General features: G+C 43.2%; 1 protein-coding gene across 3 annotated transcripts in view; it reads right to left on the minus strand.

Annotated features, from left to right (window-relative positions):
- The window catches only part of si:zfos-2326c3.2 (mitogen-activated protein kinase kinase kinase kinase 4), a 255016-nt gene extending 239083 nt beyond the window's left edge, over window positions 1-15933 (minus strand). For all 3 annotated transcript variants that reach the window (XM_067997295.1, XM_067997294.1, XM_067997296.1), the window contains exons 1-2: window positions 15819-15933; window positions 15137-15202 (exon numbers count right to left, since the gene is read on the minus strand). In XM_067997295.1, the coding sequence (XP_067853396.1) occupies window positions 15137-15202; window positions 15819-15875 (123 nt within the window). In that variant the 5' untranslated portion in view covers window positions 15876-15933. The remainder of the gene's footprint in view (window positions 1-15136; window positions 15203-15818) is intronic.
- Between the last annotated feature and the right edge of the window lie 495 nt (window positions 15934-16428).

The following is a 16428-nucleotide window of genomic DNA, read 5'->3' on the forward strand; positions in this document are numbered from 1 at the left end:
GCTCAGAAATAACATTTCCACACATACAAATGGGCACTAAAAATACTCCAACACTGGCAAAAAAAATACATCCCTCACAATATGCATTAGAAAGTTACAGTTCTGCAATGATGGTCAAGATCAGTAGCATGCGGTTTGTCTATTTATGTTGCTAAACTCTACTGTTCTCCCTGGAGTTCAGGCTCTGTGATTAGCAGGAATCCAAGAGCAAAGAGTGGAGGTTAGTGGTATGAGCACACAAAGCAGACATTGCTGAAACCGACCTCGGCCTTCAAAGCAAACGGGACAAGTTGGGAGGTCACCTTTGTTTGTAAAGAAAGTCTGACTATAATTATAAAGCTTTAAAAGTCAACTTTGTAAAATGTTAGCATCATTCCTTCATTTATCTTAACAGGCTTTGTGCCTCCTTGTCAAAATATAGCAATCCAGCAACCAGCCTGTGACACGGGATTACATCGATAAACAATGTTAGTGCTCACTCCCTTCAACACGGGGAACAGGGATGAAATTAAAGAAAGAAATTGCATTCACATCTTTCCATCCTCATGTTGTACCAAAGTGCTCCACAGCTAACTAACAGCATTTGATGTGTAGTCACGATTGTTTTGCAGACAAACATCATGGCCATTTTTTCCACAGCAAGCTTCCAAAAAACCATGACCAGTTAATCTGTTTTGGTTATGTTGGTTGAGGGATAAATACTGGTCAGGACACCAGGGAGAACTTCCCCACACTTCTTCGAATTGTGCCATGGGATCTTCTATGTCCACCTGAACAGGGACTTTTTTCTTTGTTAAAGACATTGGGGGTGATTTTAAACCCCAAGAATAGGCAGGTTGGGGGCGGGTGGGAATTGAAAATAGTTTTTTTTTGGGGTCGCAACCGCAAAATTTTTGGACTTTGCATTCGTAGTGGGAAGACTGTACTTTTCCGCACTAATGTTAAACCCGGAAAAAAACAACTATTTCCAACTCCCACCCGTCCCCTGCTCACCCATTCTTGGGGTTTAAAATCACCCCCATTATCTCAATGTAGCTTATTGTTGTTGATGGGACAGAAGTTAATACTTTAAGAAATCATTGACCACTACACAATGAGAAGACATTAATAGTCTTTCTCTAGCTACCGATCTTTGGAAATGTTGGGGTACAAATTAGTCTAGGCCCGTTTTTGGGCCTAGACGTAGCGCTATGGAGGCAGTGCGTGGCTGAAAGAAACCAGAGCCTCAGGCCCCATCTGAATAATTGGGGTGAGCTTCCAGCACTGATCGCCCCTCAACCTGCAACTGGCCCGATTACACATCATTTTCAGGCAGCCTGCCTCACCAGCGATGGCTCTTAGGTAAGCCCGTGGGAGGGCATGGAGGGGGCTACCACGTTGGAGTGGGGGTGGGGGGGGGGAAGTGATTGTGATTGCCGTGGAGTCGGGGTGGGGGGGCGGGGGGAGAGCACTCCTCACAGGAAGATCTTTCTTAAGAAAATAATTAAAACGCTTGCCTTTGGTTATAGCATCTTTCACGACCCCAGGACCTCCCAAAATGCTTTACAGCCAATGAAGTACTTTTGAAGTGTAGTCACTGTTGTAATGTAGGGAAATGAGGCAGCCAATTTGCGCACATCAGGGTCAAAATAGTGCCATGGGATCTTTTAGGACCACCTGAGAGAGCAGACGAGGCCTCAGTTTAACGTCTCACCTGAAGTACGGCACCTCCAACAGTGCAGCACTCCCTCAGTACTGGCACCGAAGTGCCAGCCTAGATTATGTACTCAAATCCCTGGTTGTGCAATGTTCACATTCATGTCCCGATATCATGTACCAGAGGCACAATTTGTTAATTCTAATATCACTAATCATGTAACAGTGCTGCAAAAATCTGTCAATAATATACCACTTATAAAAAAGAAATGCTTGCAAAGTAGAGGAGTGCTCCACCTCTTCCACCATTCTGGACTCAAGCAACGTAGAATCATAGAATCGTACAGTATAGAAGGAGGCAATTCGGCCCGTCGTGCCTGTGCTGGCTCTTTGAATGAGCCATCTAATTAGTCCCACTCCCCTGCTTTTTTTCCCCAAAACCCTGCAATTTTCTTCCCTTCAAATATTTATTCAATTTCCTTTTGAACATTATATTATTGAATCTACTTCCACCACCCTTTCAGGCAGTGAACTCCAGATCATAACAATTCTCATCTTCCCCCTGGCTCTTTTGCCAATTACCTTGAATGTGTCCTCTGGTTACCGACCCTTCTGCCAATGGAAACAATTTCTCCTTATTTACTCCTTATTTCAGAAGCCTTCATGATTTTGAACACCTCTATCAAATCTCCCCTTAGCCTTCTCCGCGCTAAAGGGAACAACCCCAACTTCTCTCGTCTCGTCGTGTAATTCGTTGCATTTTATTGCAACCTCATCCTGCTTTCCACTCGACGCACCTACAAGGACATAAATAGAATTGCAATTCAGCACAGCTAAAATTGACCCAGAGCCAAGACGGATGCTGGTGAAACCAGCTGGATCTGAGCAAATGCTGCACTATTTTAGAACGAATTCCCAACTTCTTACCTTCCTTAGTCTCAGTGACCAAGTAAACAAAAAAAAACCCAGATCTCTCCTGATAAACCAGATGATTTGCTATTTCATAGCAGGACCATTGTATCATGCAAAGCACAATGTATTATTCTGCTGCTAAGGTGCAGCTGTGCATACCTTCTCTTGTCTCTTTAAGGCTACAAAGACTAATAGCTTTGGCTTTTTGAAGTCAAGTAGAGGCTAATTACTCTTTGGCAGATCCCAAAGTCAGAAGAAACCAGCAGGAAATGATTGGAATTCTTGCCCTCTTAATACTTTAAAAAGTGTAACACAGAACTTTACCTCTGTTGACAAATTTGATGCATAGATCTGAAACTTTCTACTTATAGTTTACAAAAGTTCAAGTGTACTGCTGATTTAAATGGCAATCACATTCTAATTATTTGTTCATGTTACAGTAGAATCCTGGGACAGTGATCAATTTGGCTAGTTGCTCAAATGATCACTGTAACCAACAGATTAGTGTATCAGAAAGTAACAATTCCCAATGTACTGCTGATCCCGTGCTCCATGATGAATGCAGTATTCCTGAGCAATGCTGCTGAGCACTCACCACACTTTAAATAGCAGGTTAAATAAATGCTCAGCTTCTCCGAACCAATGTGTTATTTGATCCTGAGATGAGCTTCCGACCCCATATCCGCTCCATCATCAAGACCACCTACTTCCATCTCCGTAACATTGCCCGTCTCCATCCCTGCCTCAGGTCACCTGCTGAAACCCTCATTCATGCCTTTGTTACCTCTAGACTCGACTATTCCAATGCTCTCCTGACTGGTTTCCCATCTCCCACCCTCCATAAACTTGAGCTCATCCAAAACTCTGCTGCCCGTATCTTAACTCGCACCAAGACCTGTTCTCCCATCACCCCTGTGCTCGCTGACCTACATTGGCTCCCAGTCCAGGAACGCCGATTTTAAAATTCTCATCCCGGTTTTCAAATCCCCCCATGGCCTCGTCCCTCCCTATCTCTGTAACCTCCTCCAGCCCTTCAACTCTCAGAGATCGCTGCGTTCCTCCAATTCTAGCCTCTTGCGTATCCGCAATTTTAATCACTCCACCATTGGCGGCCGTGCCTTCAGCTGCCTAGGCCCTAAGCTCTGGAATTCCCTCCCTAAACACCTCCGCCTCTCTACCTCTCTCTCCTCCTTTATGACGCTCCTTAAAACCTACCCCTTTGACTAAGCTTTTGTTCACCAGTCCTAATATCTCCTTACATGGCTCTGTGTCAAATTTTGTTTGAAAACGCTCCTGTGAAGTGCCTTGGGTCGTTTTACTACATTAAAGGCGCTATATAAATGCAAGTTGTTATTGTTGTTGGTGAGTTGTTCAGTACGTTAGTGCGTTTGATGCAAATTCTGCACTTTGGGAATGTTGGTGTGTGCTGAATGGTGCAATTGTGAAGTAACCCTCGGTATCCTGAACAGTTCCCTAGCTAAGCACAATTGGCAGTCCATTAGTAATGCTATTACCTATTTTTTAAAAACATATTCATTCTTGGGATGTGGGTGTCGCTGGCAAGTCTGACATTTATTGCCCAACCATAGTTCCTCCGACGGAATAGCTTACTCGGCCACTTCAGAGGGCAATTAAGAGTCGACCATGTTGTTGTGGGACTGGGGTCACATAGGCCTGACCAAGTTTCCTTACCGAAAGGACATGAGTGAACCAGTTGGATTTTTATGACAATCCGACAGCTTCATGGTCACTTTTACTGATACCATTTTTTTTTATTTCCAGAGTTTGTTTTTTTTACAACTGAATTCAAATTCTTAAATTGCCATGGTGGGATTTGAACTCATGTATGGATTATTAGTCCAGGCCTCTCGGTTACTAGTCCAGTAACATTTATATTTTGCAAAGTACATAGTAACAATGCTACAACTAAAGCCTCTTTTACATTGGGTTTAGTAGGGTGTTGGTGCCATTGGCTCCCAACATGTCATGCAGCCGGCAGCAACCCCAAACTTCATAATATCATAGTAGGTACAGCACAAGAGGAGGCCATTCGGCCCAACGTGCCGGCTCTTTGAACGAGCTACCCAATTAGTCCCATTCCCCAGCTCGTTTGCCATAAACCTGTAAATTTTTTCCCTTCAAGTATTTATCCAATTTGCTGGATTAGCTAAGGCCGGCTGCTGGGCAGACATTTTCTTTTTTTTCAAACCAAGCATCCACTGGTGTCGCTGAGGTCTGTGCGAGACCCATACATCAGGATCTGGCCGCACCGGGACTCCACTAAACCCAATATAAAATGAGTTTAAATCTTTCAATAGGGGAAATACCACTAAAGTGATTACTACAACTGAACTGCACTGATCACTATCAACAATTGCAATAACATACTTATCCATCTATTTCTTTCTTTCCTTCTCCTTTTTTAAGATGCTATTTGATCATTGGTGGGTTCCGAGCTGTTCAGCTGTGATTTGATGTGGTTTTATGAATCTGAAATTTGAGCCAATATGGGTGCAACACGATACATATTGTGCATGTGTGACATTTGAAGTATGCTGGAGGCAAAATCTTTGTTTCTGTGTCTATTTTATATTTATGTGTTCCTTATTCTCATCCTATAAATAGTTAATAATTGTGTATCAATATTTGTCAGAACAATGTGAAAACATAAGGAGAATTCCATACAAAAAGGACCTCAGAATAGAAGGAACTAATAAATAAAGAACATTTCTCAATCCTTGTGTGTTCCTCTGCAGCCCAACACGCTGGATGACAGGACACCAATATATATTTCTATTCCATTCTTATCTCCCTCTCATTTCTCCAATCTATTTCAAACTACTTAGCTGGTCATGATTGGCACTTGGCCCTTGCATCCTCCTGCAAGAAACAAAACTATTCAGCAGAAATCAACATATTATTGAGGCCTGGGGACATTCAATATCTAAATCAAATATCTTCACTCAGGTGGAATGATGAAGACAAAAGGGCGTTATATGACAATCATCGACGAGAAGTCCATTATCTTGTTATCATGGACTTATATTAACTGTATGGTGCCTCCCAAACGTAGATGTCCTAAAAAGCTCAAATGTGGGTCTGAAATGCTACATGGTCCCTGAACTTCCCTGTTATGCAGACGGGCTGAATCTTATCTACTTGTCCTCTTAGACACTTTTCTTATGCACATTCCTGACGTATGAAGCTCGAATAACCATGGCCAGGATCTGCCCACCGGGAACTCTCTCTCCTGATCCTGCTTAAGTATCCAGGGTCAGGAAAAGGCTCCTTCATTTTTAAGGAGGCCAATTTCTTGCAGATGCTGACAGAATTCTCCAGGTATCCAGGCCATGCCCTTTCTGATGCAGGGCACCACATGTGAGGCAGATGGAGGTTCCACTCCAAACAAGACCCCACAGAAAGTAGCAGCGTAGCTTGGGACTGGGTATAGCTGGGTTCCAGTTTAATTTGTGGGTCTTCAGCTGCACTTTTATGGTGGGAGTGCACCGAGAGGTCTGTGGATTTACGGGGTCATACTGTTTGGTGAAAATAGTTCTGATTACAAACCAATTCCTTTATCGTCGCTGGGTCAAAATCCTGGAACTCCCTTCCTAACAGCACTGTGGGAGAACCTTCACCACACGGACTGCAGCGGTTCAAGAAGGCGGCTCACCACCACCTTCTCAAGGGCAATTAGGGATGGGCAATAAATGCCGGCCTTGCCAGTAATGCCCACATCCCATGAACGAATAAAAAAAAATTGCATTTTATTAAAAATATATTGAATCACAGATTTTTGCATAACAGAAGGAGACTGAGTAGCCCATCATGCCAATCATTTGTATAGGTTTAAGTTGACCTCTTTACTTTTAAAACCTAGGATATAGCAGCAATTGAGCGGTAAAGGGTAAACATGAGCCAGTAACAGGCATGGACTTTCTCATCTATATAATAAACTCTTGGGATATGATTTTAACTCGGAAAAACGGTTGCGTTGGGGGCAGTAAAAATTTTTTAAATCTTAAAGCTGCCCCCAGCCCGCCTCCAACCCGCCCATTTCCAGTTTTAACGGAGGCGGGGCGAGGGCCGGGAGACCAACCCGCTCTCAGGAGGTGGGTCGGTCACTAAAAGCTTTCAGGGAGGCTGCAGGCCTCCATTTTAACAGCTTTATTTTGTTTTCTGCCCCTGGGGGCAGGGATTCCTGGGCCTTCTACTTCACGCCACGTGAGAGGAGGCAAGAAGGCCTGAAACTGCAGGTAACATAGAAACATAGGAAATAGGAGCAAGAGTAGGCCATTCGGCCCTTCGGGCCTGCTCCGCCATTCAAAATGATCATGGCTGATCGTCTAACTCAGTACCCTGTTCCTGCTTTTTCCCCATATCCCTTGATCCCTTTAGCATTAAGAAATATATCTATCTCCTTCTTGAATACTTCTAATGACTTGGCCTCCACTGCCTTCTGTGGTAGAGAATTCCACAGGTTCACCACCCTCTGAGTGAAGAAATTTCTCCTCATCTCAATTCTAAATGGCATACCCCGTATCCTGAGACTGTGACCCCTGGTTCTGGACTCCCCAGCCATCGGGAACATCCTCCCTGCATCTAAGTCTGTCAAGTCCTGTTAGAAATTTATACGTTTCGATGAGATCACCTCTCATTCTTCTAAACTCTAGTGAATATAGGCCTAGTCGACTCAATTTCTCCTCATACGTCAGTCCTGCCATCCCAGGAATCAGTCTTGTAAACCTTTGTTGCACTCCCTCCATGGCAAGGACATCCTTCCTCTGATAAGGAGACCAAAACTGCACACAATACTCCAGATGCGGTCTCACCAAGGCCCTGTATAACTGCAGTAAGACATCCCTGCTCCTTTACTCAAATCCTCTTGCAATGAAGGCCAACATACCATTCGCCTTCCTAATATAGCATTTATAGCGCTGCTTGTGGGCCCGGAGGAGCAGGACCACAACAAGCCTACCAGCAGCAACCCATCCCCATGATCTCCGACCTCCCCTCCTCACGATCTCTGGCCTCCCCTCACCCTTCACGATCTCCGGCCCCACCAGTGACTGACCCACCCAGAGGTGACTCCCAACTCCCCCCCTGATGACCGCCCCCCCCCCCACTGACTGTTCCCTACCTCCCCCACAATGACTAAGGCTCCCCAGATGACTGACCCCCCCCCCCCGCCCCCAATCTAACACTTACCTCTTCCTTCCTCTTCTCCTGTCCGACTGAGAAAAAAGAGACGTCCTTACGTCAAAAGCGTAAGGATTCCACCCCCTGCCCCCTTCTGGGCTCCCCGATAATAAAATCATGCCCTTGGGTCCAGTTCAATGTATGTCAACTATATTTCTCAAACTATGTTCTGTAATATCCATGATGGCATTTAAAAAATTATCTGGTTGCCTCGTGACCTGTTTCCCAACCAACTGGCCAAATCAACTTCACCCCCTTTTGTTTCTGCAGTGACCACAGAAACCAATAGCTAACCTCTCGTTTCCTGTTCACGTGACTTCAAAGAATTCGTGCCAGAAGTGTTGAAAGAGGAATAATGGTTCAATTTAATGTCATCAGCACTACTCTCAACCAAATGATTGTATCAGGGTGCGTGGTGCTTGCCAACACAAATTAATGCCATCACCTGATGCCAATTCCGTAGAATTGAATGGCTGCAAGACGTTTCGACCAGCTGGGTTACACCCTATAACTTGTAAGAAAAACGAGAGAGGAAATAGGTGAGATTCTGACTAACATTTTTATCAACTCCATAAATACAGACGCTGTCCCAAAGTTCTGGAAACTGATCCCTGTGACCCTGATATTTATTAAAATAAAGGACTGAAGCACACAGCAGATAATTATAGACCAGTTTGTGTCATGGAGAAAATGCTAGACAACTTTTTACAGAATGCTATCAACCAACACGCAGGTCATGAAGGTAGTCAGCAGAGGTTCAGGAATAAATTTACTGATGTTCTCAGAGAAGGTGACTAAACTTGAGGATTGGAATATCATGTAGATATTTTCAGAACACATCCCTCCCCTATCTTGCAGATGCTGTTTCATGCTGGGATGTGCTCCTCACTCCTTGGCAGCCATCTAGTATCTCACCCATTCAGTCATTCATAAGCAATGGCTCTCTTCAGTCAAATACCTGCCAACATTTACCCAGGCAGCTAATTGACCAAAGAGGAAGCATCACAGCCCAGTGTGAAACTGTTCTCACCCAACAGAAGAAATGGCAGGAGAATAGAAAGTCAAGGGTACGGACACAAGGGAGTTTCTCAAAATATAATGAAGGCATAACTACACATTGTACTTATTGTAAGATGTAAATGAATGCAGAAGCAAAACAAAATCAACAGAATTAGACCAATTGCAGCATTTTTACCACTATTTAAATTCATTTCTAAGAGAAAATAACAGTGTTTTCGATTCTTGAAGTTCTTTAATTGTATCTTGGAAAATTGTAAAATGGAACCAAATAGTTGAAACAGGTGAACTTAAGATATATCAAAAAGCTTCAGTAAAATATCTGGACCAGGCTTCACCTGAAGCCTTAAAATCAAAAACAAATCTGTCACAACAGTCACAAATCTATCTATGGAGACGAGCCAAAAACTCTTTCTCAACAACCCAACAATCATTATTAATTGCTTCTATCTTCCTGAAGTGGAAAGCTGTCTGAATGAGTTGGTTACTAAATCAGGATCAACAGGCTTGTAACTTGTGAAACACCATGGGGTGGAAATTGCTCTGGGCCCAGACTTGGACCCCGCCCGAAGCAAGAGGCCCGAGGACTGAGAATTGAATAATTGGGGAGAGCTGCCGGCACTGACTGTGCCTCCACAGGCAGCTCACCCAAAGGGCAACATCAATGTCCAGTTCGTCCCGGGAGGGGGTCGATCACGACTCCTGTGGAGGTGGGGTAACACTCCTGCACCTCTGGGCTCCACAGGGAGGTGTTCCTTAAAATATAACATTTTATGTACTTATCTTTGGTTGGCAGCCATGGGGGCCGCTGAGGAATCCTGATTGGGGTGTGCCGGCCCCATACCTGCTCATCAGTGACTAAAGGGGTCCTTTAACAGGCAGAATTGATAATTCACTCTAGCTACAGGTTCTCAAGACAAAAAGAATTTAGGAGTACACAACACTGGAAAAGACCACTGCAGTCCATCGAGCTCGTCATATTCCATGATACCTCTCTTACCCCCCTGACAAATTTTTTGCCAGGTATTTATCTAACTCTCTCTTGAATTTGCTGATACAATCAGCCTCCACTGCCTCCTTCGGCAGTCCATTCTGTACACTCTCCACCGCATATAGATCAATGTTGAGTTTGCACTTTCCCACTTTGAAGTTTGAGGCTATGCCTTTTTGTTATAGGACAAAGAAAATCTCATCAGAATCAGCAGCAATAGCTTCCATTTTAAAAATCCCAGTACTTTGGCCTAATTAAAAACTCATACGAAAAGATATAATGTAGAAATATTTTATAACATGATGGAAGATGGAGCCTATCTGACAATGTACCCATTTGAGTATGGGTCTTGGTCTACATGAACCTGTCCCTCAGGGGAAGTCAGTCTCAAAGTGGGCATATGTCTTTGACAAAGCCTATCAAGACCTGGATTAAGTAATTAGTAATGAGTAAGCCTGGATTGCAACACTGGATTCAGACTCCCAGAACATCAAGGTGGCTGGCACATTCCAAGCAATCTTGCATTGGTCATTGCACTATACTGAAGCAGATGTCAACCATACAGCTAATGAGGAAACTCTAAGGCATTAGACTGCAAGGCATTACCTGGAGGCTGGGAATGAGAACACATACTTCTATATCCAAGATCCAACCACAACCATGATCAGGTTGCAAATTGGTTTCAGCAGTTATTGCTGGTGCTCTGCAGCACTAACTCATGAAACAACTGTTTAATGGGGATGGTGTAAGCCCAGGCTGTGGTGAGCAAAATAGTGGTAATGCACTCGTTTTATCGTGAGTTGTGCAACTCACTATTGCCACTTGTAAGGAGTTCCTGGTATCTGGAGAAGTCAAACCTGCACATGGCAGATGAATTTTAACGCAGAGAAGTGCGAAGTGATACATTTTGGCCGGGACAATGAGGAGAGACAATATAAACTAAACGGAACAATTCTAAAGGGGGTGCAGGAACAGAGAGATCTGGGAGTATATGTGTACAAATCATTGAAGGTGGCAAGGCAGGTTGAGAAAGTGGTTAATAAAGCATACGGGATCCTGGGCTTTATGAATAGAGGCAGAGAGTACAAAAGTAAGGAAGTTATGTTGAACCTTTATAAAACATTGGTTTGGCCACAACTGGAGTATTGTGTCCAATTCTGGGCACCGCACTTTAGGAAAGATGTGAAGGCCTTAGAGAGGATGCAGAAGAGATTTACTAGAATGATTCCAGGAATTAAGGATTTTGTTACGTGGATAGACTGGAGAAGCTGGGGTTGTTCTCCTTAGAGCAGAGAACGTTAAGAGGAGATTTGATAGACGTGTTCACAATCATGAAGGGTTTCGATAAAGTAAATGAAGAGAATCCGTTCCCATTGGCGGAAGGGTCGAGAACCAGAGGACACAGATTTAAGGTGATTGGCAAAAGAACCAAAGGCGACATGAGGAAAAACTTTTTTAGGCAGCAAGTAGTTATGATCTGGAATCCGCTGCCTGAAAAGGTGGTGGAAGCAGATTCAATCATGGCTATCAAAAAGGAATTGGATAAATACTTGAAGGGAAAAAATTTGCAGGGCTACAGGGAAAGAGCGGGGGAATGGGACTAACTGGATTGCTCTTACAAAGAGCCAGCACAGGCTTGATGGGCTAAATGGCCTCCTTCTGTGCTGTAATCATTCTATGATTCTATGTCAGTTGTCTAATGGGAAAAGGGGGTAGGGAGATAAAATGGGCCCCTTTGGAATTAGTTGCCTCCAAGATGGCATGTCTATCAATGTAACATTGCAATTTAGTCAAACGTCTATGTGCAGAGCTGGTAATCTGATAGCCCAGCCAGTCAGCTCAGTGAAACGTTCATGATTGACTTTACAGTCAAGCTCATTCACGGAACCTAGAGGGGGGGGGGATCTGTCACTTGGGGGCTGTGATTCCTTCCACTCAGGTACTGCCTGAAACCCTACAAGCCACTCACATCCAAGGCATGCACACCTAAAAATACAGTTTCCCACGTTCCTTGCACAGAAACAAAAATGGAAAGGAATTTTTGAAAGAAATCCAGGTAATGCTGACAGTACAAAACTCTTGACGAACAATTTCACATGAAACCTTAAGCTAAAGCTTTCCCTAACTTTGTCAGGAAAAACAGATATGCTAAGTCACAATATCTTTTAGCGAAATTCACGGTTTTTCGTGACGTTTGTGTAAACTTGTTTTTTCTTAAGAGTGCCGAAGGTGACGCAATAAAGACATTTTTGTTGGTGAAGGGTGAAGAGGTCCACATTGGGGTGGTTCCATTTTCTCCAATAATCTTGCTGCAATTAACTTCTAGGTTTTGCAATGCAGAAGGAATTGGACTCCCCCAAATCACTTTCATTCTCTGCAACTGTACAGGAAATTCTTCCCCCAACATAGTGGCAAAGAGTCTCCACTTCCTCCCAATGTTGGGAAAAACATTTCCTCTTCACGTGCAGCAGATGTCAGAAATGTCTCTCCTGAAATGACCTGTTCTAATTCGAGAGCACCTTATAGGATGGGCTTGCCAATAAATGACAAAATACTTCACATGTCTGAATAGCAGGTCTGATTGTTAGCCAGTAACGAAACTCGAGTTTGCTTTGATGCAAGCAGAAATTAGAAACACAAATAACAATAACACTAAACTTTGCTCAAAGCAAGCTGGAGATTGAGAACTGCGACCTAGGGATACAACAATCAGTCGTGTGGAAAAGGAAACTGCAATCTGAGCAAACAATTGAACAGAAAGTAATTGAATTCTATTACGGCCACAACATTTGGTTTAAAATTAGGACTGAAGGAAAAACAAGGTTGTTGCATGTTTATTGTGAGGCTCGAGAACCAACTGTTAGTTACTTTATATATCTGTTAGCAGAAATGAGCAATATGGGGTATTTACAAGTTTAAATTTAGTTATGAATACCTGAAATTCAGACGGATTTGAAATCAAAAGCCGAACAATGTAGCACGATATAAAGTGGATTTTGTTTTTATTTTTAAAAGTACGATTTGCAATGCAGGAACTTCAAATTAGTAAAAAGCTGGCACACTGATGATGTAGATGGATTTAAAGGCAAACAGTGCATTCAAAAAATGGCACTGCACATGCACAGAATGGAGAGATGGATCCCGGTTGATTTAAACTGATAAATCACTAGCTCTGGAATTCCCTCCCTATCCTCTTTACCTCTCTCTCCTCCTTTGAGTCGCTCCTTAATAGCTACTTCTTTGACCAAGCTTTTGATCACTTGGTCTTTTTTGGCTCGTGTTAATTTTTTTCCCTTCTGATTACTCTCCTGTGAAGCACCTTGGGACATTTTACTACATTAAAAGGTGCTATATAAATGTTGTTGTTGTTGATAAATTTTGGATTTCCCTGGACTGATCAGAAAAATCACATCCATCATCTGCCCATAGCTCACAGCATAGAACTCACGGATCTACTATGGCATTAAAAATTTCACACTATATCAGAGGTGGCTTGGCCACATTGCACACTTGTACATGAATAAGCTGTGCCACACATTTGTGGGACATGGATATAAACCCCTTGAATCCCCGAGCAGTAAATGTCCTACCTGAACCTGGCAACTAAAGGGAGCTGTTGAGCGGCTGGGAACCACCTGGATCCCGCCTAGGATAAAATTAATGGAAACTATAAGGACAAGCTGCTAGCATGGGGAATGGGTAGCTGGGGAATGGTGCTTGGCACAGGTGAGGGAAGGTAACAAAGAATGGAGAATATCTTTTAAAAAGAATAAAATATGGACTATTATTACTCCCAATATTACAGACTAGCATAGCATATTACCCCTGGGTAGCAAAGTATTAAAATATTCATAGAGTCTTCTTCCAACATGAAATCAAAAATGATGTGACAATATCATTTATAAATGTATATCAGTTTGATAAATCTATGTGTTCAGTACAATAAACTTACACCCATGGTGTGCCTCTCTTTGCAAAGAACAAATCAGGACCCAATACGTCTGTCACCAGAGCATTGAACAGTTTAACCTACAAACTACAGTCTGATCCTACAATCTGACACTACACAGAAAACACTAATGGGGTAAAATATCCATTAAGCAGAATATCCAGAAGACAGCTTGAAAACTAAGTCTCTGCACAACTTAAAAATGTTTCAATTTTACAGTGTAAAGGAACATACTGCCCTTAGCTTTCCATCTCCTCACCCTCACCCTCCCACACCCACCAGTTATTTGGCACATATGGGGTGGACAGAAGCATAAACTATCTCAGGGTCACACTCTGCAGTGTCACCCTCTCCCTGCTGCTTTACGCTGGTTGGTCCGTTGAGGAACTGCCACATGGCAAAACATGTGTAAATGCGGTAAACACAGACCCCGCTCTGTTTCCTGCCCTTTTCACTCTTAGAACGTTGGACGCAGGGGCTGCCTGTTATGCTCAGAGATAGGCAGAGCGGCTCCAAAGGGCAAAAACTGAGGAGGGGCCTGGGCAAGCACTATTAGAGTGCGGCCAAGCAGTGAAAGGCAAAATTCTTGGGAGATAAAAAGAAAATTAAAATCAGGCAGTTTGTTGGCCACCCTACTGAATGCTTGTATACTGGCATGACTCCCCTGTGGAGATGTCGGAGCCAACCTCCTGTGTGTAAATGACCCCGGGGTCAGAAATGTGGCCAAGGTCAGCAGGGCATCTCTAGGGCGACAGAAGCTCCACCCTCCCGGAGAGCACCCCCAGTATGACACTTAGATTCCCCACAACAGCTCACCTGTAAACCTCTCTGAAGGAGATAACCAATTTAATGCTAATGAGCAGGCCAATGCTTGCTATATTCAGCAAAACCCATTGTACATAGGTCCCCCACAAGACAGGAAACCTTTGTCATATCAGTCTTACTGAATTAGGGTTGCCAACCCTCCAGGATTGCCATGGAGTCTCCAGGAATTAAAGACTGATCTCCTGGATACTGCTGCAAGCAAACCAGGAAAAAAATCATAGGGGCATTAAAAAATTAAGTGTGTTTCTTTCCATTTTCTTTAAACACTTTTTATTTATTAGTTATAAAAACATTGGAGATGGGAAAAAAGACTTTTTGACCGGGCAAGGTGGCCGGAGCCGTGAGATCATGTGATGAAACCTCCAGGAATACGTCCAACCAGAGTTGGCAACAACTGGATGGAAGGACTGTGTGCCGTCTCATTGTGCCAAATCTCCACTTACATACAAGTATAAACAAATTAAAATATAGAAATGAATAACACAGATAATAATTTATGAATATTCACATTTTATAAGAATCTGAAATTAATTACCCACATTAAATTGATTAAACTCAACAGTAACTGTTTTCAGCACATTCTTTATGAAAAGGAAACAGAATCTAACCTTATAGACTTGACCATACGTCCCATTGCCAACTACTTCGACTAACTCAAATATTCCTGCAGGATCCTAAGGAAAGGAAATTGCACTTAAGAAATAATAAAATAAAACATTCCATTCAGTCACCTATGTTAACAGGTGTATAATTCCAATTATACAAAAGCTCCTCCCTTCTCAGATTAAAGTGAAAGAGCTCCCTTCCCAACCCAATGTTGACATCAGTTCCCTGTAGGTTGACTCCAGCTGCACTTACTGTCAGTCACGATTCTTGTGCCAACGAACCTCGGCACCTAAACTACTTTATAAAGTTCAACGTGCTAAGGTAACGTGTCACCCCAAGTAACAACTAAAAGCAACAATCCCGAAAGATAACTGTGCGGAGTAACCGTGCCTCTTGACGGAGGCAGCACTCCACTGTATAACGTGAGTGAGACTTTTAAAACACTGCCCAGACACATTGCACTGTTATGCAGCAAGCTCTGACGCTCGTTACTCAAATCAGTCCCATTCATCAGTGATTAACAACTAAGATTTCACTGCTACTGCTTCAGATAAGCAAACCCCACTGATATTTACCAGTAACTTTTTTTTTTAATGAATTCGGGGCCACAACAGTTAGCATCAAGTTTCAGATAATCTAAAAATAACTAGCACTGTATAAACTGCCTAGTTAAAAGCAACTCACCCGCAAACAGGAAAGATCAATGTTATCAAGGCTCTTAACTGGGAAGTCTTTAGCCATCTTTGGGTCACTTTTTCAAAAATAAAATGTTCCTTCAAAACGACTGGAAACTTTTTTTCCTCCTCCCCCCCGCCCCCCCCCCTCTTCACCTCCGTTAAATGTTAAAGGATCATATCGGTGCTGTCAGTTCATAGTGTCTCGCCGCTGGCTCGCCTCCCAGCTGCACACGCTCACAAACACAGGAAGCACCGACGTCCACAGCCGAGCAGAACCCGGAAAACACAGCTAGAGGAAATGAACGGGGCAGAAGAAATCTTTAACAGGAACAAAAAAAAAACCCAACTTCGTGCCATTTCCCGAGAAAAGGCAAGGAACTGACGTAGGGTATCTTTACAGCACAGCTCCCCTGGTAAGTGAACTCGTTAGTCCTGCCCAGCAAAGTTACCAAACTCAACAAGTCATATTGATGAAATACGTCAGGTTCGCCTCAATTCATTGTCTCGCATCTCTTTTACTCTCTCTTTCAGTGTCTGTACATCAATAGAACTACTGACTGTAGTTAAATGTGGTCGTTTTTAAATCATTGTGCCCCTAAGTACAAAAAAATGACAAG

This window comes from Heptranchias perlo, chromosome 15, assembly GCF_035084215.1.
Source record: "Heptranchias perlo isolate sHepPer1 chromosome 15, sHepPer1.hap1, whole genome shotgun sequence".
NCBI lineage: Eukaryota > Metazoa > Chordata > Chondrichthyes > Hexanchiformes > Hexanchidae > Heptranchias > Heptranchias perlo.